Genomic DNA, 26,741 nt, shown 5'->3' with positions numbered 1-26,741 from the left:
TGCAATAGGTAAGCAGCTTGGTTTGAAGAAAGCAACTGTGGGAGCAATTATTAGGAAATGGAAGACATATAAGACCACTGATAATCTCCCTCGATCTGGGGCTCCACGCAAGATCTCACCCCGTGGGGTCAATGTATATACATATACACACACACATATATATTTACACATGGTTGATGATATTACTCGTTTATTGAGCGTGTCCTGCGTTGCGTATAATCGATGCAGTCGCATTCGTGAAAAAGGACTGTCGTTGCTCCAACGTCTACCTAACCATAAACACCAATGCCTTTCTTAATACCAATACACAGAAGTATATATTTTTAAACCTGCATATTTAGCTAAAAGAAATCCAGGTTAGCAGGCAATATTGACCAGGTGAAATTGTGTCACTTCTCTTGCATTCATTGCACACAGAGTCAGGGTATATTGAACAGTTTGGGCCGCCTGGCTCCTTGTGAACAAATTTGCCAGAATTTTACATAATTATGACATAACATTGAAGGTCGTGCAATTTAACAGGAATATTTAGACTGATGGATGCCACCCGTTAGATAAAATACGGAACGGTTCCGTATTTCACTGAAAGAATAAACGTCTTGTTTTCGAGATGATAGTTTCCGGATTCGACCATATTAATGACCTAAGGCTCGCATTTTTGTGTGTTATGTTATAATTAAGTCTATGATTTGATAGAGCAGTCTGACTTAGCGATGGTAGGCACCAGCAGGCTCATAAGCATTCATTTAAAAAGTACTTTAGTGCGTTTTGCCAGCAGCTCTGCTGTTTATGAGGCTGTTGTAACGATGTGATGTGAAATGACTAGCTCGTTAGCGGGGTGTGCGCTAATAGCGTTTCAAATGTCACTCGCTCTGCGACTTGGAGTAGTTGTTTCCCTTGCTCTGCATGGGTAACGCTGCTTCGAGGGTGGCTGTTGTCATTGTGTTCCTGATTCGAGCCCAGGTAGGAGCGAGGAAAGGGACAGAAGCTATACTGTTACACTGGCAATACTAAAGTGCCTATAATAAAATCCAATAGTCAAAGGTATATGAAATACAAATCGTATAGAGAAAAATAGTCCTATAATTCCTATAATAACTACAACCTAACATTTCTTACCTGGGAATATTGAAGACTCATCTTAATAGGAACCACCAGCTTTCATATGTTCTCATGTTCTGAGCAAGGAACTTAAACATTAGCTTTCTTACATGGCACATATTGCACTTTTACTTTCTTCTCCAACACTTTGTTTTTGCATTATTTAAACCAAATTGAATATGTTTCATTATTTATTCGAGGCTATATTGATGTATTATATTAAGTTAAAATAAGTGTTCATTCAGTATTGTTGTAATTGTCATTATTACAAATAAATGTTAAAAATCATCCGAATAATCGGTATAGGGTTTTTTTGTCCTCCAATAATTGGTATCGGCGTTGAAAAATCATAATCGGTCGACCTCTAATATATATATATATATATATATATACGGCCATCAAATAACAAACCATTAAATAACCAACCAAAAAGGTAAACTTGTTGCCACCTCACCAATATTGATCCTACCTCCATTCAGGCCTCTCATAGCGATGTTAAAGCCCTGTCCCTCCTGACCCAGCCGACTGATCACTGGGACGTGGCAGTCCTCTAAGATCACTGCTCTGGTTGGCTGAGAGTTCCATCCCACCTGTTGAGATAACAGAGGCCTCCGTTGGAAAATCACTGCATCCATCAGGGCTTCAACACAACTATGACTCAACTATGCCCCCTGGTGGGCATTGCTTCACTTAGACATGTGGCAATGAACTATAGACCATGTAAATTTGTAGTCTCCTGCTTTACAGTTTATTAGACATACGGATTGTATTCAAAATTACCAATTTAAGACTATCAACATCAATCAAATGCCAGCTACCTTCTTCTCCTTGTTGCCAAAGCTGATTCCTGGAGTGTCTTTCTCCACCACCACACAGGAGATCCCCTTAGGACCTTTCCCTCCCGTCCGACACATTACTATGTACACGTCTGTCTCCTCCTCCACTGATGAAGGCCTGCAGCAGGACAAACACAGTGAGAGCGATACCTCCACTTTATATCACAATTTATTATTTCATATCAGCTACAGTAAGGAGATGAATAAAATCAGTGCCTTGGACCCATTGAGGACATCATGGTCTCCTTCCAACTTTGCATTAGTGGGTAACGAAGCAGCATCACTGCCACAGCCTGAAACATGAATGGGAAATGAGATTCAATAAGACAGAAAGGATAGCCACACTGTACAGGTTCATGGTGTCAATGCATGACACCATCACATAATAGAAAGATTAGGACAAAATACCAACCTGGCTCAGTGAGACAATAAGAGGCAAACTTGTCCATCGTACAAAGCTCAGGGCAGTACTTCTCCCTCTGCTCAGTGTTGCCGAAGGTGTCAATCATCCAGTTACACATCCTGCACAGAAATTAGCATCTATTAATGAACACCAAATACTTACTCCTGCTTTCAATTAATATCTAGTCAATTGTCTGTATGTGATGTTTGGTGAATCTCTTGAGCAGACACTTCTGAGAGGTTGTGGTGATTGCTGGCATTTGCCACGCCTTACTTGTGAATGCTGAGGTAGGCTGTGGTGCTAACGCAGCCTGTCGATAAGGTCTCAAAGATGAGCTAGGTGTCCAGACGAGACCAGCCAGATCCCCCCCCCCCCCCCCCCCCCCCCCCCCCCAAACCCCAGCTGGGCAGCCTTACGCATGGTCTCCACCGGGAAGATTTCCTGAACAATGAAAGTTGCTTTTTACGTTCATACAAATGCCCTCTCACAAAAAAAGGGGTTTAAGTGAATGCAGAGGAGGCTGGTGGGAGGAGCTAATGGCTGGAATGGCATTCATGGAAAGGAGTCAAACAGGTAGTTTCCATATGTTTGCTACTGTTCCATTTCTTCCATTGTCATGTATGGGTTGAAAGGGAATAGCTAAACAAGTTGCACGGTACAGTAATACCTTTTCATCCCACTCAGCCATGTGTGGAGACATTTCATTTGCTGCGAAGTCAAAGGCCATCTTCTGAAACGCTTTTCTGTTCTTCACTGAGGCCATGAGCAGCTGCAAGGAGGGAGTTAAGAATAGAGTCATGCAGGTGTAAGTTAAAGTACTGTGTGAATTTCACCAGGTTCATATATTAATATGTCATGTTGATTTGTTATTATCCATGCTTGCATCTTGGGAGTAGGGGAGTGTGTACTTACGTTTTGCCCTGCGTGCTCAAATCATTTTGATGCACTATGAGAGGTAGGCACGCTTTTTCTGTCTGAGTTTGATTCTTTTAAGCACAAAGTCATACACAGTGTTTTGTTCATGAATAATGTTGTATATTTAGAGAACTCATACGTCGATGGTATTGTTAAGATGCACTTGTAACTGTAGTTTTTAGAATTATATTAACATTCTGAATTCAACATGTGGTAAATGGCTAGCTAAGGTATTAGCAGGCTATAGTATGTGTGAACGATGGCTAGCTCCTCGAATGATCCCAGTCCCTCCTATTGTGCATCTATTGTAGAAAGAGGCGACGATTCGCAAAACATATGTGCTCTACAAATGTTTTAATTTCTTTTGGATGCAGATGCAAGATGCAGATATTGAATTCTGCCTGAGCGCCTGCAATAGGCTGAGCAAGTTTAAACCACGCCCAGCCTCTACTGTGATAGACAGTTCCAACCCGTCTGTTGGCCTATCACAGTATAAAGAATACTGTTTACATACATCTTGTCAGTTCTCTGTTCTGGCCTGCGTGTTATTACAGTTTGCCCGTATATACGAAAGTTGCGTTGCCATTTATTACTTAGCTAATAAAAAATACATAGTATAAAATCGGTGACTCATTGTTATATTTATCCTGATACCAGATTTGAATTTACGCAACTCTAACAGATGGTGACCACCGACGTGATAGAAGGACGAGGCTGGAGATTGTCCGGCCGATTGGCCAGTACTGTCGTCGGACGGTGTGTCTCACAAATCCTGACCGGTCAACTAAAAGAGGTAAGCAGACACCTGTTGTGAAAAACTAAAGTTCTGCACATTGGAGTTATCCAAATTTAGTTTTGTGAGACACCTGTTTGATGTAAGTTACTAAATTTAAACTATTATGATGTGTGAGATTGGAAAATAGTTGAGAAAGTAATATCTCCATTGGCAACTGCAATTTTATTATTGATCAACAATACTTAATGATGCATTGTGTATGGGATGTACTAGTATGCCTGGCTGGTAAGTGGTAACAGAACACTTACTACATGTATGAATGGTGGGTAACGGGTGACCACCAAAGTGCGAATGGAAAGCCATATGATGCGAATGTGATGTACTAGCCAGAGCCAAGTGTGAATGACGGATAATTAAATTGATTACTCGGACTTGAGACCGATTTAGCCTTTGGGAAAGGGTCTCTAAGGTCCTAACAAAGCATGTGTGTGTGGCGTACATCTGGTAGTAAAGTCGGCCTCACTGACTACCAAGTTTGAGTGAGGCATTAAGTTGTTCTAGAAACGTGATCCGGTCGACATGTTAGTCATATTGTAACGGTTTTGACTTGAGGTTATTATTTATAGGGGTGCCAGGTAGGTTGTGCCTACCAGAGAAAACATTGGTTTCTCCTTTTAGTTTGGGAGGGAATGAGTCCCATCTGGTCCGTCAAGTCTACACCAATACAAAGGACTTATGTAAAGGTCAGGAGGGAAATCAACTTTTCATAAACCCTTAAAACATTGAAAAGAACTTCAAAAACAACTGTATTATTTTGCGTGGGTTGTATTAGCAACATCAATGGATTACACACACACATAATAATATAACACAATGAGTTCTGGTTCCTCCAGAAATGTCCTGTACCTCGGGCCTAAAAAGAGTCCAGCCCGGTAAAGGAGTTCAGTGAACTCAAGTGACTTTTGTCACGCAATGTTTGTCCGTTCATTCCGTGTAGCGTAAACCCAGTATTAAATCATACAATCAATATAACAATTTTACCACAGAACTTTAAAGCGTATCAGCTCTTACTAAGTCCTCAACTACATCTAACTACATAAATCATCACCGTATACATCATATCAAAATAAATGAAATACCGTATACAAAAAAGGTGGTAGTCAGTCGGTCAGTCAGACAATCCGCCAATAGATCTCCAGCGGAGAAAGGCCACGAAGAATGGAGAGGTGTAGTCCACGGACGCAAAGAGTGGATCCGATCCTGGGTAAACTTTCTCAGGCTCCAAAACACACGTTTAACAGCAACAAAACAACCGGAATAGAGAAGCTTCGGGGACACATCCTCAGTCACGTCTCCATCACAAAACCCCCCTTTTTGCGCAGCTGATGCTGGCTATTTAATTGAGAATTAAAGGGAAAGCACCCTATTGGAAGGAGAAGCACTGAGACGGTTCAGAATAATTCAGGGCCGTCACACACCCCCTCCCCTGGAAAAAGCCGACCATTGCCCTGGAAGGCACATCTTGTTCGGGGAAACCGAGAAAGGTCTCCTCATCACTTTCCTCTACAAAAATGTATGACTTTTTGGAGCTCACGCTCCTCAGCTGAGGGGTCACAGGCCTTAAGGTGTGAGACTTCTGGGTCTGGGAATCCGAGAAAAGTCTCCTCACTTTCCTCTTCAAAGATATCCAAGATCTTGCGGCGCTCAATCGCCTCCAATTCCTCAGCCGAGGGGTAACAGGCCTTAAGGCGTGAGACATGGACAACGCGCATATCTTCACCTGTGTCCTCTTTCACCACTCGGTAGTTCAAAGGGCCCATCTGCTCCACAATCCTATATGGTCCTTGCCATTTAGGAGCGAGCTTGGCAGAGAAGAATTGTTCAGCTTTCGAGTAAGGATGAGAGCGAAGCCACACCCGATCACGAAGCTGAAACTGCATGTCTCGTCTGTTCTTATCATAATTTCTCTTCTGCTTGAGTCGAGCCTGGATCATGTTCTTTGAGACAAGAGCTCTCAAGTCATGGAGATGGACTACCTGGTCATAGCAAGCAGCGTCTGGAGTAAGCTGCTGGGGCTGTAGCACCATATCCAAGGGTCCTCGGAGGGGACGACTTAGGTTCAGCTCTGCAGGTGTGACTCCAGTGGACTCTTGCACAGCAGAATTCAGGGCAAATCGAAACTCGTGAAGGTGCTTGTCCCAGTGTTTGTGCTGGGTCCCTACATAGGAAGCAATCATTGTCTTCAAGGTTCGATTTACTCTCTCAGTGAGATTGGTCTGTGGGTGATAGGCCGTGGTCAACTTCTGTCTCAGGTTCCATCTTTGGCAGGTCTCCTCAAAGAGATCAGAGACAAATTGGGAACCTCGATCAGACAGGATGTAATCAGGCACTCCCCAGCGAGTCAGGATCTCTTTCGTAAGGATGTTAGACGGTCCTTGCTGTGGCCTGACGCAGGGAAAAGAGTTCCACCCACTTTGAATAATAATCAACAAACACAAGCATGTACACATTCTGATTGGAGCTTCTAGGAAATGGACCCATCAAATCCACTCCTAGCATTTCCCAAGGTCGGGTAACCACCGTTTGCTGCAACTTGCCAGCAGGCTTTCTACCTTCTGGTTTGTACATTTGACAAACCTGACAGTTTCGGATGTGTGACTTCACATCCATGCTCAGATGTGGCCAGTACAGTAACGCTTGCAACCGCTTGTAGGTTTTGAACCTGCCCAAATGACCAGCTAATGGGTCTTCATGGAAATGTTGAAGCAGTTGTAGGCGTAGAGTTTCAGGTATGTACAATTGGTAGAGAGTTCTGTGAGGTAGTTGTACAACACGGTAGATTTTGTCTTCCATGATGGTCAGCTTTGTGGTAGGATTGACCATCTTTTCTCCATCTTCCAGGATAGTCTGGTACAAAGCCTGTACTTCTGGATCATCCTGTTGGGCTTTCCATATGGTCTCATCAGAGATGGGAAAGTCTGTTTTGGGCGAGTCTCGACTGCTTGACAGGACAGTAGCACATGTAAAATGAGGGCCACCGTTATCGCATTATTCTGCAGCTGTTCCAACAGCCTTAACTCCTCTGGATGTTCCAGCTGAGCTCTTCTTACAGCCTGTAAAAGGAGATTGTCAGAAGGATTATCAAGGGTTAGTGGTAACGGAGCAACGGAAGAGAAGACTGCCACATTTGAACCCCAATCATGTAACTTCGTAGCTTCTGATTGGAAGAAATGCTTCTTGCTCGGATTGTATGGAAACCAGTAGCAATTGTGTGCGATATCAATCTGGACACCACTGAAGTACATGAAATCAATTCCCAACACGACAGGAAAAGCAAGGTTCTTGGTTTGTAGGATAACCGAAGGAATCATATAGGAGCGGTTACACAGGCGGAACTCTACCTCACTCCATCCAAGTGGTCGTTTAGCCTCACCATCAGCCAGATAGAGTGGACCTTCTGTCCACGGCTTCAAGTTGTATTGCGGACCTTTAACCTCCTTCCACAGTTTCTCATTGAGCAGTGTGTAGGATGACCCGGTGTCCAGGATGGCTCTTCCTGTCCATGGGCCTATGGACAGGGGTAACACCAGTTGGTGCGGTATGAACTGAAAGGAAGGGGATGTCGATGGGGGGGCGTAGGCAGTGACTCTTGGGATTTCAGCTCTGGTTAAAGCACCCAGAGAAGGATGGTCATTCCTGCGAAGAGAGTTAGGTGTGTTGGCCTGTTGTGATGTGGTTTCTGGAAGGGTTTTCTTGATACGGTCTTGGACATGTAGCTGAAGAATGTCCCTTTTGGTTACATCTCCAACAGAACATGAGGGGTCATGGCTTGAGACTCTGGCTGTTGTTGATGGTCTGTCTTGGGTAACTGTTTGGGTGTCTGTTTCTTTCTTTGGTCATATTGCTGTTGGCATTCTCTGTCCTTCTCAAACTGCTGTCCCAAGCGAACCAGTCCATCGACAGTGGTGACTCGTTCTCGGAGTTGACTGGCTAGTAGTGGGTTGATGTTCTTCAAGATCAATTTAATGACCTCTTCCTCCTCAATGCCAGGTTTCCACCTTCTGCACAGGGAGTGGTAACCGTATGCAAAGTCACGGATACTCTCTTTCTCTCTTTGTACTCGATTCCTGACTGTCTGCCAACTCATCTGTGTAGCCCTCAGACAGAAATGCAGAGGAAAACTTGGCCTCAAAGTCAGCCCAGGAGGTAGTGGTGAGACGTGCCACATCCCACCAGTCTCGAGCTGTCCCATGCAACACATTCCTCAATGTGGCAAGGAGTTCTTCGTCCGCCAGGGGATTGAGGGCAAGAAAGTCACGACATCTTTCTAGGTACATTAGCGGATCCGGACTGTCATCTTTTTTCCCAAAGGTGGGAAATTGCAATTTAATGGGCATCGCCCCCACATGACGTCTACTCAATTCACCATGAACAAACGAGCTAGGAGGGATTGAGGAAGTAGAGGGGGAGGGCGTTATCGGACAATGAAAATGAACACCAGGATGCATGGTGGATTGCATCCTGCAAGGGGTGGCTGTAGCATGGCCTTGTCTTGGCTCTTCAGAGGTGCCAGCTTGGCCCTCAGTGGTCTGAACAGAAGTGGACACTAGAGAAACTCTGTGTAAGGAGTTGTGCCTAATGGAGGCCATGTCCACAGACACGTCATCCAACATTTTAACACAATTAGAGAGCTCTGTTTGCAAGTGGTCTACAGTGTTAACCATGGGAGAAAAAACAGAATTAACGTCCTTGAGGACCTCAGTGTGATGATGTTGCAGGCGCCATTGGAGAGTGGCAGTGAGTTGGTTTCGTTGGTAGTCAAACTGCCTGTCCATGGCACCAGTAATTTCCCGTCTTCCACTCTCACTGAGCTCTGTCAGCGTGTGGGTTAGAGTGCTCAGTGAGTTTCTGAATTCCATGGCACTCTGTTGTTGCTCTTCCCTCAGACATTTGAATTTATCGTGGATAAGAGTTTGGAGATGTTGTTGAGTCCGACAAATATCAAGGATGTCACCTTGAAGTTGTAAAACTACAACCTCTGGAGATAAACCAGACAATGGAGGAAGGTTGGGTGTCAGATGGAGGGCTGGCTCAGTACTTTCACACAGATCCATGTCAATAAGTGAGTAACTGGTTAGACCTCCTGTGGCCTGTGGTCCAGACCGAGCATTCAGATTCCCAGGGCTCTGGCCCAAATCAACTCCATTATCTCCATTCCCATTATGATTTGTATTGTCAGCTTGATGGTCAGAATGGCCCTGTGTATTCCCATTGACAGGTATGAAATGGATGAGCACATTATCTTGGGGTGAATCCATTGTTTTAATTCCACACAAAATATTTGCTTTGGTTAGTTCTCAATGTTGAGCTGTCCCATCTGGGGTGCCATTTTTTATGTAACGGTTTTGACTTGAGGTTATTATTTATAGGGGTGCCAGGTAGGTTGTGCCTACCAGAGAAAACATTGGTTTCTCCTTTTAGTTTGGGAGGGAATGAGTCCCATCTGGTCCGTCAAGTCTACACCAATACAAAGGACTTATGTAAAGGTCAGGAGGGAAATCAACTTTTCATAAACCCTTAAAACATTGAAAAGAACTTCAAAAACAACTGTATTATTTTGCGTGGGTTGTATTAGCAACACCAATGGATTACACACACACACATAATAATAATATAACACAATGAGTTCTGGTTCCTCCAGAAATGTCCTGTACCTCGGGCCTAAAAAGAGTCCAGCCCGGTAAAGGAGTTCAGTGAACTCAAGTGACTTTTGTCACGCAATGTTTGTCCGTTCATTCCGTGTAGCGTAAACCCAGTATTAAATCATACAATCAATATAACAATTTTACCACAGAACTTTAAAGCGTATCAGCTCTTACTAAGTCCTCAACTACATCTAACTACATAAATCATCACCGTATACATCATATCAAAACAAATGAAATACCGTATACAAAAAAGGTGGTAGTCAGTCGGTCAGTCAGACAATCCGCCAATAGATCTCCAGCGGAGAAAGGCCACGAAGAATGGAGAGGTGTAGTCCACGGACGCAAAGAGTGGATCCGATCCTGGGTAAACTTTCTCAGGCTCCAAAACACACGTTTAACAGCAACAAAACAACCGGAATAGAGAAGCTTCGGGGACACATCCTCAGTCACGTCTCCATCACAAAACCCCCCTTTTTGCGCAGCTGATGCTGGCTATTTAATTGAGAATTAAAGGGAAAGCACCCTATTGGAAGGAGAAGCACTGAGACGGTTCAGAATAATTCAGGGCCGTCACAATATGGGGTGATTGTATTTTTTATTTTGTACATTGGGTATTGAAGTAAAGGTGATAATCCGGGGGACACTAGACTACTTAATACCCCAGGGGACCCACAGTGCATAATTGAGTTCTTACTTTAGACCTAATTGGGGGCCGATTTAGCCGTAGGGAAAGGGTACCACTTGTGTTTGAGTAAAGGCATAGGTTGTTGACAGTATTGTAGTGTACATAAAATGTCGTTGGAAATAGAAAAGGTGTTGATAACGCTGAAGTCTACTCTAGAAGTGAATGAAGGCAGAGAGGGTAAGGAGTGGAAGAGACGGGGTGAGAAGCTGTACAGAGAATGGATAGAAGGCGGGACCATTGCGTCTCCTACTGGTCTGCTTACTGCGGTGAATTAAGATTTGTGTGTGTATGGTGTAAATTGAAGCTTACTGGCGTGAATGAAGATTTGTGAGAATCAAATTGTGTGCATGAAATACGCTTGATATTCAGTCGGGGACTAATATCGGTATGAATGAGGTCGGGGACCTTCAGATGAGATGTCTGAGTTGTATTAATTTGAGCCTGCCAAGCTGAGTGTGGTACATTAGGTATTTCAGTTGGAGCTGGTACCGGTGAGAATGTTTAAAAAGTCGCAGGCTTACGGATGAGATGTTTGCACAGAGTTATATCATAGAATATTGAGGGGGTGTGCATGACTATTGGAAAAAGTGTTAAACTCTATTAACCTAAAATTCTGTGTGTAGATTTATATTATGAGGTTTGAACTATACTAATATTGTAGAATTACATAATCAACATCTGAACATACTTACGTTAAACATTAATTGAGCCACTGAGTAATAGATAAGATATACACTAGGTACGGGAGAAGGGGCGACGGGTGTGGTCGACGTAAGACAGGAGGGGTGTTCTAACCAAGTGTTGAGAAATAAGGTCGATTTATTTTGTTCTTTTAATTCATTTGCACAAGTACTTCCCGGTTATTGATGTTGGTTTGATTGTTCAGATAACATCATTGAAATTAAACAGGGGGTTAAGGTATACTAACATTAGAATCTGTTTTCATTATGGGGAACAATGAAAGGCCCGCGGAGTGGATTGCAGGCTAAGTTTATTTTATGTTAAAGGGACAGTGCACGTTTATCACAGTTGTGTGTGTGTGTGTGTGTGTCTAATGGCTGGGTATTTAATAAGTCTTTTGGGGAGACAATTTGGAAAAACAAGAATGTAAGACATTGAGACAAATTATTTGAGTTTGAGGGGATTATCATAATTATTAGGTTTTGTTTTTGTAGTAAACGTTTGGGTTAAGGGGATTTCCATGTTCCCAGAGACATGATATCTTAAAGGGGTACACTCACATATGAAATATTAGACGTTTTTATTTTCTTTATTTTCTTAATTAAATAGGTGAAATCTTTTGATAAAGGAATGTTGTTTAATATAGTAAGGAACACTTCTTTGGAGGGGTGGTATGACTTATGACCTCCATTGTAACTTTCCTTTGTGGTCTGATCAGCCTCATTGGAAAGCCATTTGGATGGAGAATCTAGGGTCATTTGTAAAACTGATATTAAGGTAATTTAATACAAAAAGGCAGTGAAATTTACATTATAGTGTCATTATATTTTCTCTGATGAACGTGGTGTGAAAATTAGCTAGGATAAGTTTTAATTATGGTAGACTCATGTTAAGTATTTGGGACAGATTTTGAGCCAACAGGGCAGGGAAGAAATTGAGATATTTGTGTTTGGTTTTAACACCTGTGTACAGGAGTGCCAAAAGACGGGTGACATTACCTGTGTAATGGGGGAGGGTGTCCGTATGGGGATTACATGATAACCAACTTGGGACAGTTCTAGGATTGGAGAAGAGGGTATCCTTATAGCATAGGGGATCCCACAAAGGTGGATAGGTTTTCCATGACATGGGGGAAACCTGGGAGCACTATTGAACTTTGTAAAGGTGATGAAATCCTACTAACCATCAAAACTATTAAGCTCTCTGATGCAGGGACTTACACCCTCGGACTACAAAGGACCAGGACAGACACGATGGATGTGTTTTCTATTAAGGTGCTGCCAAAACCACAGAGGTCCCAGACACACTCCTCTACCACCCCTGGACCGAACCTGCCACCTACCACCACTGTGTCAAATCTCATTTAGGTAATTAGCATTAGAGACTATTCAGCTATTGATCAATTAGGCACTGAGACTGGTTTTGATGGTAGGGACAATTTGTGGCTGTCTTATGAGGTATACAGCTAAGACCCTGAAAAGAAAGGACTGCATGAGTTACATGAAACATTGGTCATGCTAGACCTGTTCTGGCTACACACCCATTTGCTATAAGTGAAGGAGAGGGGTGGTTGTGTATTCTGAGAGGTTTTTACCAGGTTCAGCCCAATTCAACTCTCTGTTCCTCTTTGAGCCTTGTTTTTCCTATAGTACCTCCTCATCGGGCCCCTTGGGGTGTTAAGGCAATTACAGTTGCATCACGGGTACAGGTAATGGCATTGCTTATGGGAGATTGCCTGAAGCTGATTGCAGTAGTAACATAACCATTAATTCCACTTGGACAGTTACAGGCCTAAACCAAACTAGTAGTCTGGTTGATGTGTGGTGGATCTGTGGACCCAAAAGTGTGCTGAGACCCATTCTTAAAGGAGACTGGCAAGGTACGTGTACTCTGACCAGTTTGATAATTCCACTGACCATTGTTGATGTTACTGCTGAACAGCTGTTGGGTTCTGTATCCAGGGGACCTGAAAACATTCCATCCCATGGGAGACATAGACGTAGTGCTCCATGGACAGAGGATGTAGTTGACATACACACTAACCTGTTGGGAGTGCCAGTGGGGGCTCCTCATGAGTTTCAGGGTAGGAATGATGGACTCTGGCACTTACTACCTATTATAGGTCCAGCCATAGTGGATGCTAGACAGACTGCATGGATTAATTACATCTACTATAATCAACAGCGTTTTGTGAATTACTCCCGTGATGCACTCACTGGTATGTCTGAACAGCTTGAGGCCACATCTAGGGTTAACAGACAGAATAGACTTGCTTTGGATATGCTTCCTGCCAGTCAGGGGGGTGTCTGCAAGATGTTCGGTGAACAATGTTACACGTTTATTCCTAATAACACCAGTCCAGATGGTAGTATATCTAAGGCCCTTAATGGGCTTGATGCACTATCTGCTGAGATGAGGACCATGGTGGGGGTGGAGGAGTCTGGACTGTTCTCTTGGTTGGGAGCCTGGTTTGGTAAGTACACTGGTATGATGGTTACTGGATTTCTGACCCTAATTCTTGTATTTTTGTTATTGATGTGTTGTGCTGCTTGCATCATACCGTGTTTTAAGAAGTCTGTTACAGATGTGGTGAAGGCTTCAGGCATGATGATGTGTTGTGCTGCTTGCATCATACCGTGTTTTAAGAAGTCTGTTACAGATGTGGTGAAGGCTTCAGGCATGATGATGTGTTGTGCTGCTTGCATCATACCGTGTTTTAAGAAGTCTGTTACAGATGTGGTGAAGGCTTCAGGCATGATGATGTGTTGTGCTGCTTGCATCATACCGTGTTTTAAGAAGTCTGTTACAGATGTGGTGAAGGCTTCAGGCATGATGATGTGTTGTGCTGCTTGCATCATACCGTGTTTTAAGAAGTCTGTTACAGATGTGGTGAAGGCTTCAGGCATGATGATGTGTTGTGCTGCTTGCATCATACCGTGTTTTAAGAAGTCTGTTACAGATGTGGTGAAGGCTTCAGGCATGATGATGTGTTGTGCTGCTTGCATCATACCGTGTTTTAAGAAGTCTGTTACAGATGTGGTGAAGGCTTCAGGCATGATGCCTTTGCTTGATGCTCCAGTTGGAGATGCTGATACTGAATCATGCTTTCAGGGGAGGATGGGACTGACTGAGGATGACCCATGCTGTGGGTGAGGTAGTAGAATAAATATTACACCACCACAGTTCCTTGTTTTACATTTTTGTTTTATGATAGGTTTTCTTTCCAGTATGTTTGTTCTCCCTGTTGTGAAGGTTTGGAGTCCCTGGGTGGCATGGTGCCCACCTGGTACAGGATAGGAGTAGCTGAGAGGACCAGATGGTTTATAATAATGCTTTGCTCTGCTTTACTCTGTTTTCCATGACCAAAGTTATTCTATATCTTACATGTCAATAAACAATAAAGTCTAAACAATAAAGCATATATCACGTGTTGATTTTTATTTTTTCTTGGATGATTTTTATTTTCTGTTTTTCTGTAAAAAAATATAACAATAATAATAATAATAATGTTTTATTAATAATAAACGTTTTATTATTTTCATGAAATGCTATTAACATATTACTATGTTGGGACCGCTGAAATAAAGGATAATGAGTGACACCCTAGCGGGTGTCAAAAGGGGAACTTAAATTTGACACCATTTTCTTTTATTCTGTTTTTAAATGAGCTGTTGTTCTCTTTTGACATGAGGGTTGTAAGTTCCTAGGTGGCTGGTAGCCAATCTAGTACATAGTGGGATCGACTGGAGGACATGAAGGTATTTTAAACTTTAACTGTTATATGATTCATTGCTGAATTTTTGTTCACACCCTTGGGGGGGATTGTTGGATCCTGTGTTTTACATTATAGCCATTACCATATATATGATTGAATATTATCTGCTGTTGGCTTGTGTGGATGTATGTATGTGTTATGCAACATAGTTGACTTGAAACATTGTTAAAAGCTTCAGGGCCATGGGCCTTTCTCATGATGGAAAAATACAGAAGACAGGGCACATTCAGAGCGTGGGGTTGCAGAACAAGTGGTCTTTTGTTAGATAACAGGAGCCAGGTGCGAGATAACGGTATGGAGCATGAGCGCATGGATGTTCTTCACAGCAAAAGTTACCTCTATCAACAGAAGCGCCAAGAGGCGGGGACCCGCCTGAGCGCCTGCAATAGGCTGAGCAAGTTTAAACCACGCCCAGCCTCTACTGTGATAGGCCAACAGACGGGTTGGAACTGTCTATCACAGTATAAAGAATACTGTTTACATACATCTACGAAAGTTGCATTTGCCATTTATTACTTAGCTAATAAAAAATACATAGTATAAAATCAGTGACTTGTTATATTTATCCTGATACCAGATTCGAATTTACGCAACTCTAACATTAATTAAAACAACCTGATCTCCAACGCACACACAATGCAGAGTTACAGCGTTGCAGTTCAGCACCGGTTACACAGGGCACATACTGCATAAAACCTAGCACTGTTAAAAACAGAGTCACGAAGGGTACCTACTGCATAAAGTCTAGCGGTGTTAGACAATGGTAGTACTGTAGAGTACGGTATAATTACCAGAATCATTTGAAACACTTTTACATGAAGAGAAATAGTTGAAACAACCATTGAACATGACACACACATCACACTTGCCCTTACATCACATCTGTCAAGTCAACGTAGATCAGGACAGAAGCTCACCCCCCTGCCTCAAAAGCATTTCGCTACACTCGCATTAACATCTGATAACCATGTGTATGTGACCAATTTGATTTGAGAGGTGGAAAGGAGACATGGCTGACCAATAGGAATCAAGTGTCTATTCTCAAGTAAGCCTGTCTGTACACCACCATGCATTCTTAAAATGCATACTGTTACAATGCATCAACACGACTACGGCTTCTATCTCAAGGCCATCAGACTGTTAAACAGCCACCACTAACACTGAGTGGCTGCTGCCAACACACTGACACTGACTCAACTCCAGCCACTTTAATAATGGGAATTGATGGGAAATGATGTAAATATATCACTAGCCACTTTAAACAATGCTACCTTATATAAATGTTACTTACCCTACATTATTCATCTCATATGCATACGTATATACTGTACTCTATATCATCGACGGTATCCTTATGTAATACATGTATCACTAGCCACTTTATACTATACTATGCCACTTTGTTTACATACTCATCTCATTTGTACATACTGTACCCGATACCATCTACTGTATCTTGCCTATGCTGCTCTGTACCATCACTCATTCATATATCCTTATGTACATATTCTTTATCCCCTTACACTGTGTACAAGACAGTAGTTTTGGAATTGTTAGTTAGATTACTTGTTATTACTGCATTGTCGGAACTAGAAGCACAAGCATTTCGCTACACTCGCATTAACATCTGCTAACCATGTGTATGTGACAAATAAAATTTGATTTGATTTGATTTACTTTAGTTGCAAAATAACAATTGAGTGTCACTTGACCACCAGAGGTTTTTACATAGCTAGTTAGGTAGTACAGTATAACGTTACTAACAGAGGTCAATATGACTAAGTAGCACATAAGTAGCAATGCATTTCTGGAAAATGCACACTTAGCAATGAAAAACAAGACACTTTATGCAGTCAGTTACCTACTAGAAATTCTGCTCATCCCAACTGACGCATGTAAACGCTTCAGGTGACTGCAGCAGTGCAAGTCCGCATTTTATTTATCCGTTATTTTACCAGGTAAATTGACTGAGAACACATTCTCATTTGCAGCAACGACCTGGAGAATAGTTACAGGGGAGAGGAGGGGGATGAATGAGCCAATTGTAAACTGGGGATTATTAGGTGACCATGATGGTTTGAGGGCCAGATTGGGAATTTAGCCAGGACACCAGGGTTAACTCTGATAGGGTTGAGTCTTTCGAATCCGATGTCAGGACAAATAAAAAGCAGAATCTTTCTTCAATTATCTTTAATCAAATTCAGGCAATAAATGGTAAATGCAATTTTCGTATATACGGGTTCACTGTAACACCACGCAGGGTAGAACAAAGAACTGTCAGGATGTACGTAAACAGTTGTTCTTATACTGTGATAAGCCAACAGACGGGTTGGAACTATGTCTATCACAGTAGAGGCTGAGCATGGTTTTAGACTTGCTCAGACTAGTCCCAGCCCCTTGGCGCTTCTTGGAGTTCACCCTCTGTCGATGTATAGATAGATTCTCACTGTTCTGGTATCACACCCTAGTTATAACAGTTGCTCAGTTCCTGCTATTGTGTTGTTCAGTATTTTTCCATCTCAATCCAACCTCGTGATGAGCCTCTCCTCCCTGTACCCGTCTATCTACAGTTCTGCAACATGCAGCAGTCACATCATGTTGCTCAGTATTGTCACACACACACACACACACACACACACACACACACACACACACACACACACACACACACACACACAAAGCAGATGTTGAGCTGTTATCTACAGTTCTGCAACATACAGCAGTCACACCATGTTGCTCAGTATAGTCACACACACACAAACACACAAAGCAGATGTAGCAAGCAGTTGTTTAATCTCATGATGAAGCTCAAGTGCACAAACGCAGATACCTCACACAGCCAACATCAGATAATATTTAATCATATATATGTTAATGGCTATAATGTAAAACACAGAATCCCATAACACTCCTACGATAAGTGCCATGGGATCTTTAATGACCTCCGAGAGTCATGACACCTGTTTAACGTCCCACCCGAAAGACAGCACCCTACACAGGGCAGTTTTAGAATTATATTAATTACATTATATTAACCCTCCAACACCACTCTCCAGCCCTCCAACACCACTTCCAGCAGCATCTGGTCTCCCATCCAGGAAGTGACCAGGACCAACCATGCTTAGCATCAGAAGCAAGCCAGCAGTGGTATGCAGGGTGGTATGCTGCTGGCATTACTCTACCAACGATTTGAACCCTAAAATGCTCATGGAACTTACGCATGAAGCTCTTCCTCGTTTCTGTGTGCTGTTCAATATTAAACGACATTTTCTGCCAATGCATAAACTCAGTATGGCAACTAGAGAACGTTCCAACGGCCGCCATGTAGGTCACTGGTTATATCACGCGGGTGCTGTAGTTCCGTAACATAAGATAAGTGTAGTTCTTAGATTGTGCAGGTCCTGGTTAGTTTTCTTCGATATTTTTTCAGGTGAAAGGCACATTTTTCTCGTAATTTCATTAACCACCGAAATATACCCTAAGGTAAATTGCTTGCTTAAACCATAGACATTAAGGAGGCCTAAACAGAGAAATCAAACTTAAGCAAACTGTTTCTACATCAAGTGCCTTGAACATACGTCACTAGCGCGGGAGTTATTCATTATTCAGCGTCCTTCCTTTTGCAGTGTTCTGAGTTTAATGACGTGACCACTTCGATTCGCATGTTTATAACATACCAGTAAATAACAATGTAATCCTTTGCATAATTAACTGATTTAATGAAACACGTTCTTCATTTGCTTTAAATCAAATGTCACCTACTGTCACGCACACAGAATGGTTAGGCATCATTGGAATAGGACTTAAAGGTTCAATTTCTTCCAAGCCAACCACTATTTCGTAATCTCTCAGACATGCCACATACAATGAGAACTCGTGGAACCACAAGAAAACTACAATCCAGTAAGTAAAAGCATTCACGTTTATGTACAATACATGACATTGCAAGGTTTTCAATGTCCCTGAAACTGTTTCACAATCACTTTACTACCACAATGATTTGATTGTCGAATGGCTATTAATAAATTAATGTATTTTATGTACTGTTAACCAGGCAATGACGAAGAGACAAAAAATTGTGCCCGCAGTGAGGATTCCCTATTGGAGATTGGTCAGGCAGTCCGGGGGGAAGGGGAAAGGCTCAGGTAAGACTTGAAAACGACTTCAAAGGAAGAAAAATCACCTGAATGACCGTAGTACAGGTGGGTATAATTGGACGTTCCAACATTAATCTGTTCCCAAAACTTCGTAAATAACAAGGTATCCAACAAACAAGCATACAAAGTTGTATAGCGGCCGAATAAGATACCGGGTAGGGAATGGGCTATTTCATTAATTATTTCACTCACCACGTGTATTAAAAAAAATGTCTGCTCACTCTGGTAGGCTATGGACAAACATTAAGAATAAGCTATGTGGTGAGTTGATGTCTATTGAGCAGCTAGTTAGCAAGGTGAATTGATCTACTTTGTATGTGTTGTTTTTGGCAACCTTGTACTTTACAAAGTTTTTGGCACTGATTCCTGTTGGAACGTTCCAATTATACCCACTCCCACAGTACTGTCACAGAGCCAGAGAGATGCTTTGAAAATGTCAAGATATTCTGTTCTCCTTAATAATAGGATGGTGTCATCTATGGCTATTCCATGTCTGGCTTTGTGGTTAATGTGTCCACCCTTAGATTGGAAGGTTGGGGGTTCAATCCCCAGTCAAGTTATACCAAAGACTCAAATGGGACCTGATGGATCTGCTAGGCTTTCAGCACTAAGGAAATGGATTGGGGGTAAGGCCCTGCGGCAGACTAGCATCCTGTCTAGGGGGTATACTTTTACATCAAGCTGCCTAACGATATACAGAAACAGGAGATAGGCTCTTGCCCTATGGGTTGTTATGGCTTGTTTAAGGCTTATTTACTATGCCATTTTGGGATCAAGGATTTGAAGACTCTTCCCAACCAAACTGGTTGTTGGGATGTTTGGAACTACCGGGCCTGTAACTTCATGCGAGACATGAAAGCGGGGCAGCAAGTATTCTTCTAGCACAGTAACTGAAAGGAGCATTGAATATCTACGAGTTATGAAGGTGAGCCTCTACCTGTTCCTATTTCTGTTGGTTGTGTTTCAGGTATGGTGCCTCTCACCTGCTTTCTCTTTTCCAGATTGTAAAGGAGTCCTATGTGGACCACAGTCAGTTTGACAAGACAGGTGTCCATTACGACACCTCCAGCCAGGCAGACAACCCCAGATGGAGTATGATATGAATGATTTCATGTTTACATTTGTTTGTGTTTCAAATGGCTGGAGATCAAGATACATCACTGATACGTAACAGGCTTTTTTTAAATCCAATTTAGACTGTACTAGTGCTCTGCTGGCTTGTTTCATGTGTGACTGCCAGGTTGGTGTCCAGTTTGAGAGGATGTTGAAGTACTTCATTCCTCTGTCTGAGTTGAAGAAGACCCACCTGCAGCACAAGGCGCGCCCCTGAATGGCTCTCTTCACCAGGGCCAGGCTGTCTGTCCAGCCCCTCACCAGTGGTACGTGGAGATCAGTGACACTGAGTAATATGGTTGTCAAATCTCCACCTCATCCTATTTTACAAAGCTTTTGTCTAAGTAAAATCATATATTAAAATGAGTTTGGAGGACAAAGACCCACTGTGAAGATTTGGACAAGATGATGCTGCTAATATGATGTTTACTGTCTATTGAACCATTGTGCTTGTATTGAATGAAAATTGGCTCAAGGTTTCTGTTTGTCAAACACCCTGGAGTTCATTTCTAATATTAAATGTTTATATTAAGACAGTTCATGTGTTTGCCTTCACTGTCTATAAAGGAGATCATTTCAGTCTAAACATGCAACATTTTCATTTCCAAGGTAATCAATCATTTCATCAGTCCATTTAAATATTTATCACGTGCAAGCAACTTATTTCTATACCAAAATGAGTGTGTGGATAACAATGCATATGGCATCAATTTATTTCAGTTTTGGGGAAGGGGCTATAATTAGTCATTTGCAGAGCACAAAAAAATACAGGAACATTTCAGGCTAAAAGAAGTGTTAAACGTATTGAGGCAACAGGATTTAATTTGCGAGATACACTTAGGCACGACATTTCAAGTCTAACATGGACGATACAGAAGACTTCTTAATATCAGACCTCAAATACAAGCACTTAAAATCCCCGCCTAACAGTATTGGAATGCTTAGGTAAAGCATGTGAATGTAATGGTCATATTGTGACCGTCTGTATGCTATTCACTGTACATGATGGTATAAGAGGGTGAGAGTTCTATAGCTCTTATTTGCAGGACTTTAAAATGAATGGGTTAGTAATACTTTATCTAGCCCTCTCACTCAAAGAAATTGGATGACACTTCCAATGCAGTAGAAACCTTCCATTGATCTCCCTGCAATCATTACACAAGGACAGAGGATAATGTGTATGTGGAGAAGCAACGGATACCTATCTGTGTAAAGACACAATTTCAGATTTCATTATGACAGACCACATTCAAATGTCAGGAATGCATTTGACTGGGTATGGAATGTTTTCAAAATGCATCACTGTTACTCATGACTAACTCCCTATGACAATACAGTGTTGTAGACGGAGTTAGAATCCATTCATTTAAAGCTAAAGCTAGAAATATATTTTGTGACAAAGAAAGTTGATAAATTGAAGATGACAGGGTATAATATTCCATTTTTCGGGTACCACGCACAGGGGGAGATCTAAACAAGTGGCCGGCTTACCTTTCACCGGATATGTGTGTGGATGGAATTGACCTGCAGCGGAATTTTAGACCTCTGTAATGCCTCATGCAGGCTTCTTTTTCATTGTTCAGGTGTTTACCTCTAGACTTCCCTTCATCCTTCCTTTATCCCTTTATTCAGCAGCCCTAATAAACAGAGGACTACTTTATCAGTGATCATGTGAGTTGACAGGTGCCCCCACTACTTTTCCACAGACACTGCCAGTCTTCTGTGAGGAGAATGAGTGGAGGCAGCTTTAGGCGCTGTCCTCCCTCGCCGCCTTCTCCAGGGCGCTCTCTGAACTGACTGAGCCCTCGAACCGCTGGGCTCCGATGGTGGCCTGGCTCGACATGCTCTTCCTCACCACATCCCCTTTCCTCCACAGTGTGATTTCCTGATTGAGAAGGAAGTGGTGATGAGCTCATTGTCTTAAATCACTAAAGCATTTCCATAGGGACACATTTACTGCTAGGTAGGAATGCAGTATATAATGTGCATCACAGTGAACAATGGATACACCATGTTGAACCTGACACCTGATAAATTCCCTCTAAGGGCATATAATTTCATCTGGGATCACTGCTAACAGTTACCCATCAGAAGCCACTGTTCTATACCTGCTGTTTGAAGTAGCGTCTCTCCTCCTCATCAATCAGCACCAGATTAAGGTAGTAACGCACAGAGAACTTCTTATTGATATCTCGCATGGTAGGGGTCATCTCATAGCCAGCCAGAAACAACCGTATTGGAATTGACTCTCCTTAAACATAATTAAAACACCCAGTTAGACCTGATGGGTAGTTTGAGTATTGCAATTTTCAAAAGCATACAATCTTCACTATATCCTTTACCTCGGACAGGAGCTCCATCCATGATCTCATATTTGGCGATGGTGTCATTTTCATGGTATACACTAGGACCGGTGCCAGTTGTCTCCCTTTTGATGATGTCAATCTCCATGTGCTTGATTTTAATCCGCACCAGCAGGAAGTAGATCTTACCCACAATGACGTCTTTCAGGTGGTACCTGTGAAAGACAGGAAGGATTGTCACAGGACTGCTCTGCCGCAAAGACAAATAGTCAAAGGAAAGGTTCTAAGCTACAATGATTTCTGCATGTTGCTGTGACTAGGAGAGGTGGCATTTTGTCATTTTGTAAATTGACAAAAAAATTGAGGTGACTGAGGGTCAGCCTTACTTGGATTTGTTGTACTCAAACTCAATGTGGAGACAGTCTTCGATCCCAACTTCCATTTTTATTGATGAGTTGAGCTCTGGGTACGTGCTGAGTGTGTGCACCACGATATCCATCTCTTTACTGATGTCATTCAGTCTCCTGCTCACCGTAGCGCGCAGAAAATACCTGCAAGTACAAGCAACAGACACTGAGCAAACCTACTGTAATCTCAACAGATGTCATCCAACAACATATCCTCATTGCATCCTGAGGCTATAACATAAGATGGGCATCATCATAACCACTAATCACGATTTGTGTGTTTAATGCAAGACAATGAGCATGTGAAGCACACAAACATTATTCTTGCTGAGGATGTAGTGCTAGGCACATGACTGACAGGTCAAAGGGGATCTCGGGTTAAAAAGTGAGCCATAAAGTAATAGTTATTTTGGCAGAGAATGTTCAGGCTGAATGTTTCCTTACCGTAGCTTCACATTCTGGCCTGTGTAGGACTCATAGGGCTTCTCAACATGGGTGAACTCAAAGTCGAATGTCTGTGACTGAGTAAGCTCACCAGGCCTTGCCAGATCTTTCACCAGGGAGACAAACTCATGATGGTTTCCTCTGTCGTAGTACAGCTCTGTGAAGGAAGGACAGGTACACATTTCAGACATTCAAAGACATCACAAAATAATCACTCTCTCATAGAAGAATATATCCAGGCCTATTGGCACATATCGACACAACTGTTGTTAACTAAAAAGTCCAACATAAAGCGACATTGGATTTATTATGATTTATTTGGAATAGATATCACTGCATTAAACTAAGAACACTCACCAATCTGGCCTACAAATTCGATTTTGATGCCTTGATGTTCCAGTCTTTTCCCAGGGTTCTTCAGTGTAACGTTGACCTTTCCTGCCACAGTCTCCCCATCATAAAATAGGAAATATTTGTCCTTCTTCCCATCTTCAGTCTTATGTTCAGCCTTCTTTCTCGTCTCAGCATCAGTCAGAACTACATCAATTTCTGCACTTTGGCCAAAACTGAAGAAACTCATGCTTGTTATTTTCTGGCCCGTTTTATGAACAAGGTTAAGATTGATCGGATCTGAACAGATCTTTTAAGACCAATTTAGGTGACACTTTCAGTGACCTATTTCTTACTGAAGTAAATTCTGTCGTTCATTCGAAATGACGGAAAGTGCAACAACACCGACTTGTTTGTTACCAGCAATGATCACAGAACGTAGTAATTCTGCTTATAGTCAGCACATGCAGATGGGAGGTCTGGACAAATATGCAAATGTTACCGTTATTTTACCTTTATATTTCTTCTCAAATTCAATTGAATTCATTTACACACAGCACCATGTCTTCATATCCCTTTCGATGAAATACCCTAAATACTACAAAACATGTCGCATGGTGATATCCACAAACACTGAAGAATGTAGCGTTTCCCTCGAACTCAAGATGTATCCGTCGTCATTCAGGCACCGATTAACATTATAGTGGGTCTTGATTTCCTTTAGAACGTTATTCACGTTAAATTGTATATTTCCTGAAAAAGCATAATATTGCAAGCGATCATTTCCTATGTTGTTGCACTTCCGGGGTTGTCTGGTTGACTGCATTATTTTTCAAAATAAAAGTTAAACTCTTCTGTAGTCATTTGCAAATAAAAAAGTCTCAACAATACAATAAATACAGTTACTAATGTTATGTGTGTCTTTATTGACTAAATGAAGTAAGCATAACAGTATCCATTACTTGCACTACAACGAACATTTTACAATTTACAACAGTTCCTGAGTAGTGTTTAACAAAATAACCATGTTTCAAAAAGTCATTTTTAACAATTTCAATTTGAAACATTGTTTCATACTTATATATTGTTACTGATAAACATGTATGTGTAGACATTTGTTTCTAAAAAAGTTGTATTGCCTGTATATCCATTAATATTGTATATTGTGTTCATAAAGAAAATACAGTTAATTGTGAGTCACAACTAGACAATATGTCCAATATTCATAAAGTACGTAATTAGTAAGCAAAGATGTTCACTTATACAGACACGGCACTCTGAAAAAAATCATAATCACTTGATATAATCATAATAATACATCTTAACTTGCAGCATTATAATGGAATTATACTGTATAACTGTAATGTTTCTTTGTTATTCTGAACAGAGAATAAAGTCAGTTGGCTTTCAAGCACAACAGACAGTTTCATTGTGCCCCTTGGCTCTGCATGTAAAAGATTTCATCAGCTTTTTAAACATGCCCCACTCATTATCTGTACGTATGTACTGTATACGTTACCAGTCGAAAGTTTGGACACTTACTCATTACAGGGTTTTTATTTTTGCTATTTTCTACGTTGTAGAATAATAGTGAAGACATCAAAAATAAGAAATAACACATATGGAATCATGTAGTAACACAATTGGTGTTCAACAAATCAAAATATATTTTATATTTGAGATTCTTCAAAGTAGCCACCCTTTGCCTTGATGGCAGCTTTGCAAACTCTTGGCATTCTCTCAACCAGCTTCATAAGGTAGTCACCTAGAATACATTTCAATTAACAGGTGTGCATTGTTAAAAGTTAATTTGTGGAATTTCTTTCCTTCTTAATGTATTTGAGCCAATCAGTTGTGTTGTGACACGGTAGGGGTGGTATACAGAAGACAGCCCTATTTGGTAATAGATCAAGTCCATATTATGGCAAGAACAGCTCAAATAAGCAGAGAGAAACGACAGTCCATCATTACTTCAAGACATGAAGGTCAGTCAATACGGAACATTTGAAGAACTTTGAAAGTTTCTTCAAGTGCAGTCGCAAAAACCATCAAGTGCTATGATGAAACTGGCTCTCATGAGGACCGCCACAGGAAAGGAAGACCCAGAGTTGCCTCTGCTACAGAGGATAAGGTAATTAGAGTTACCAGACTCAGAAATTGCAGCCCAAATAAATGCTTCACAGAGTTCAAGTAACAGACACGTCTCAACATCAACTGTCTCAGAGGAGACTGTGTGAATCAGGCCTTCATGGTCGAATTGCTGCAAAGAAACCACTACTAAAGGACACCAATAATAAGAAGAGACTTGCTTGGGCCAAGAAACATGAACAATGGACATTAGACCGGTGGAAATCTGTCCTTTGGTCTGATCGGTCCAGATTTTAGATTCCAACCGCCATGTCTTTGTGAGACACAGAGTAGGTGAACGGATGATCTCCGCATATGTAGTTCCCACCGTGAAACATGGAGGAGGTGTGATGGTGCTTTGCTGGTGACACTGCCAGGGATTTAGAATTCAAGGCACACTTAACCAGCATGGCTACCACAGCATTCTGCAGCGATAAACCTTCCCATCTGGTGTGCGCATAGTCCCACTATCATTTGTTTTTCAACAGGACAATGACCCAACATACCTCCAGGCTGTGTAAGGGCTATTTTACCAAGAAGGAAAGTGATGGAGTGCTGCATCAGATGACCTGGCCTCCATAAATCACCAGACCTCAACCCTATTGAGATGGTTTGGGATGAGATGGACCGCAAAGTGGAAAAGCAGCACGTGCTCAGTGTATGTGGGAACTCCTTCAAAATAGTTGGAAAAGCATTCCAGGTGAAGCTGGTTGAGAGAATGCCAAGCGTGTGCAAAGCTGTCATCAAGGCAAAGGGTGGCTACTTTGAAGAATCTAAAATATATTTAGATTTGTTTAACACTTTTTTGGTTACTACATGATTCCATATGTGTTATTTAATAGTTTTGATGACTTCACTATTACTCTACAATGTAGAAAATAGTAAAAATAAAGAAAAACACTTCAATGAGTAGGTGTGTCCAAACTGGTACTACATACAACTGTTCAAAAGTTTGAGGTCACTTAGAAATGTCCTTGTTTTTGAAAGAATGCACTTTTATATGTCCATTTAAATAACATA

The 26,741-nt window shown here is 41.7% G+C and overlaps 1 protein-coding gene and 2 long non-coding RNA genes across 3 annotated transcripts in view; 1 reads left to right on the top strand and 2 right to left on the bottom strand.

Annotated features, from left to right (window-relative positions):
• The window catches only part of LOC110503364, an 8,611-nt gene extending 5,893 nt beyond the window's left edge, over nt 1–2,718 (bottom strand). Inside the window, exons 1-4 of the long non-coding RNA XR_005039424.1 lie at nt 2,614–2,718; nt 2,350–2,459; nt 1,920–2,230; nt 1,571–1,691 (exon numbers count right to left, since the gene is read on the bottom strand). This is a non-coding gene — a long non-coding RNA (uncharacterized LOC110503364). The remainder of the gene's footprint in view (nt 1–1,570; nt 1,692–1,919; nt 2,231–2,349; nt 2,460–2,613) is intronic.
• A 14,771-nt stretch (nt 2,719–17,489) lies between these two features.
• On the top strand, nt 17,490–20,646 carry LOC110503968. Its single transcript, XR_005039334.1, has 5 exons — nt 17,490–18,743; nt 18,895–18,985; nt 19,522–19,623; nt 19,775–19,922; nt 19,999–20,646. It is a non-coding gene; the product is annotated as an uncharacterized LOC110503968 (long non-coding RNA).
• Nucleotides 20,647–20,793: 147 nt separating this feature from the next.
• LOC110503967 (vacuolar protein sorting-associated protein 26B-like) lies at nt 20,794–24,403 on the bottom strand. The gene is made up of 6 exons (XM_021582657.2): nt 23,622–24,403; nt 23,265–23,421; nt 22,800–22,964; nt 22,453–22,628; nt 22,219–22,361; nt 20,794–21,995 (listed from the first exon to the last, which is right to left on the bottom strand). Exons 1-6 carry the CDS (start codon nt 23,842–23,844, stop codon nt 21,858–21,860), a joined length of 1,002 nt encoding a protein of 333 aa, XP_021438332.1. The 5' UTR covers nt 23,845–24,403; the 3' UTR covers nt 20,794–21,857.
• Nucleotides 24,404–26,741: the final 2,338 nt, after the last annotated feature.

This window comes from Oncorhynchus mykiss, chromosome 24 (genome assembly GCF_013265735.2).
Source record: "Oncorhynchus mykiss isolate Arlee chromosome 24, USDA_OmykA_1.1, whole genome shotgun sequence".
NCBI lineage: Eukaryota > Metazoa > Chordata > Actinopteri > Salmoniformes > Salmonidae > Oncorhynchus > Oncorhynchus mykiss.
This window is presented reverse-complemented; position numbering and strand designations above follow the sequence as displayed.

Coding starts and splice junctions, on each gene's coding strand:
- LOC110503967 (XM_021582657.2), bottom strand. CDS start 23,844: ATGAGTTTCTTCAGTTTTGGCCAAAGTGCAGAAATTGATGTAGTTCTG. Junction 22,629..22,799: donor TTTGAGTACAACAAATCCAA/GTAAGGCTGACC, acceptor TGTCTTTCACAG/GTACCACCTGAAAGACGTCA. Junction 21,996..22,218: donor GACGCTACTTCAAACAGCAG/GTATAGAACAGT, acceptor CTTCTCAATCAG/GAAATCACACTGTGGAGGAA.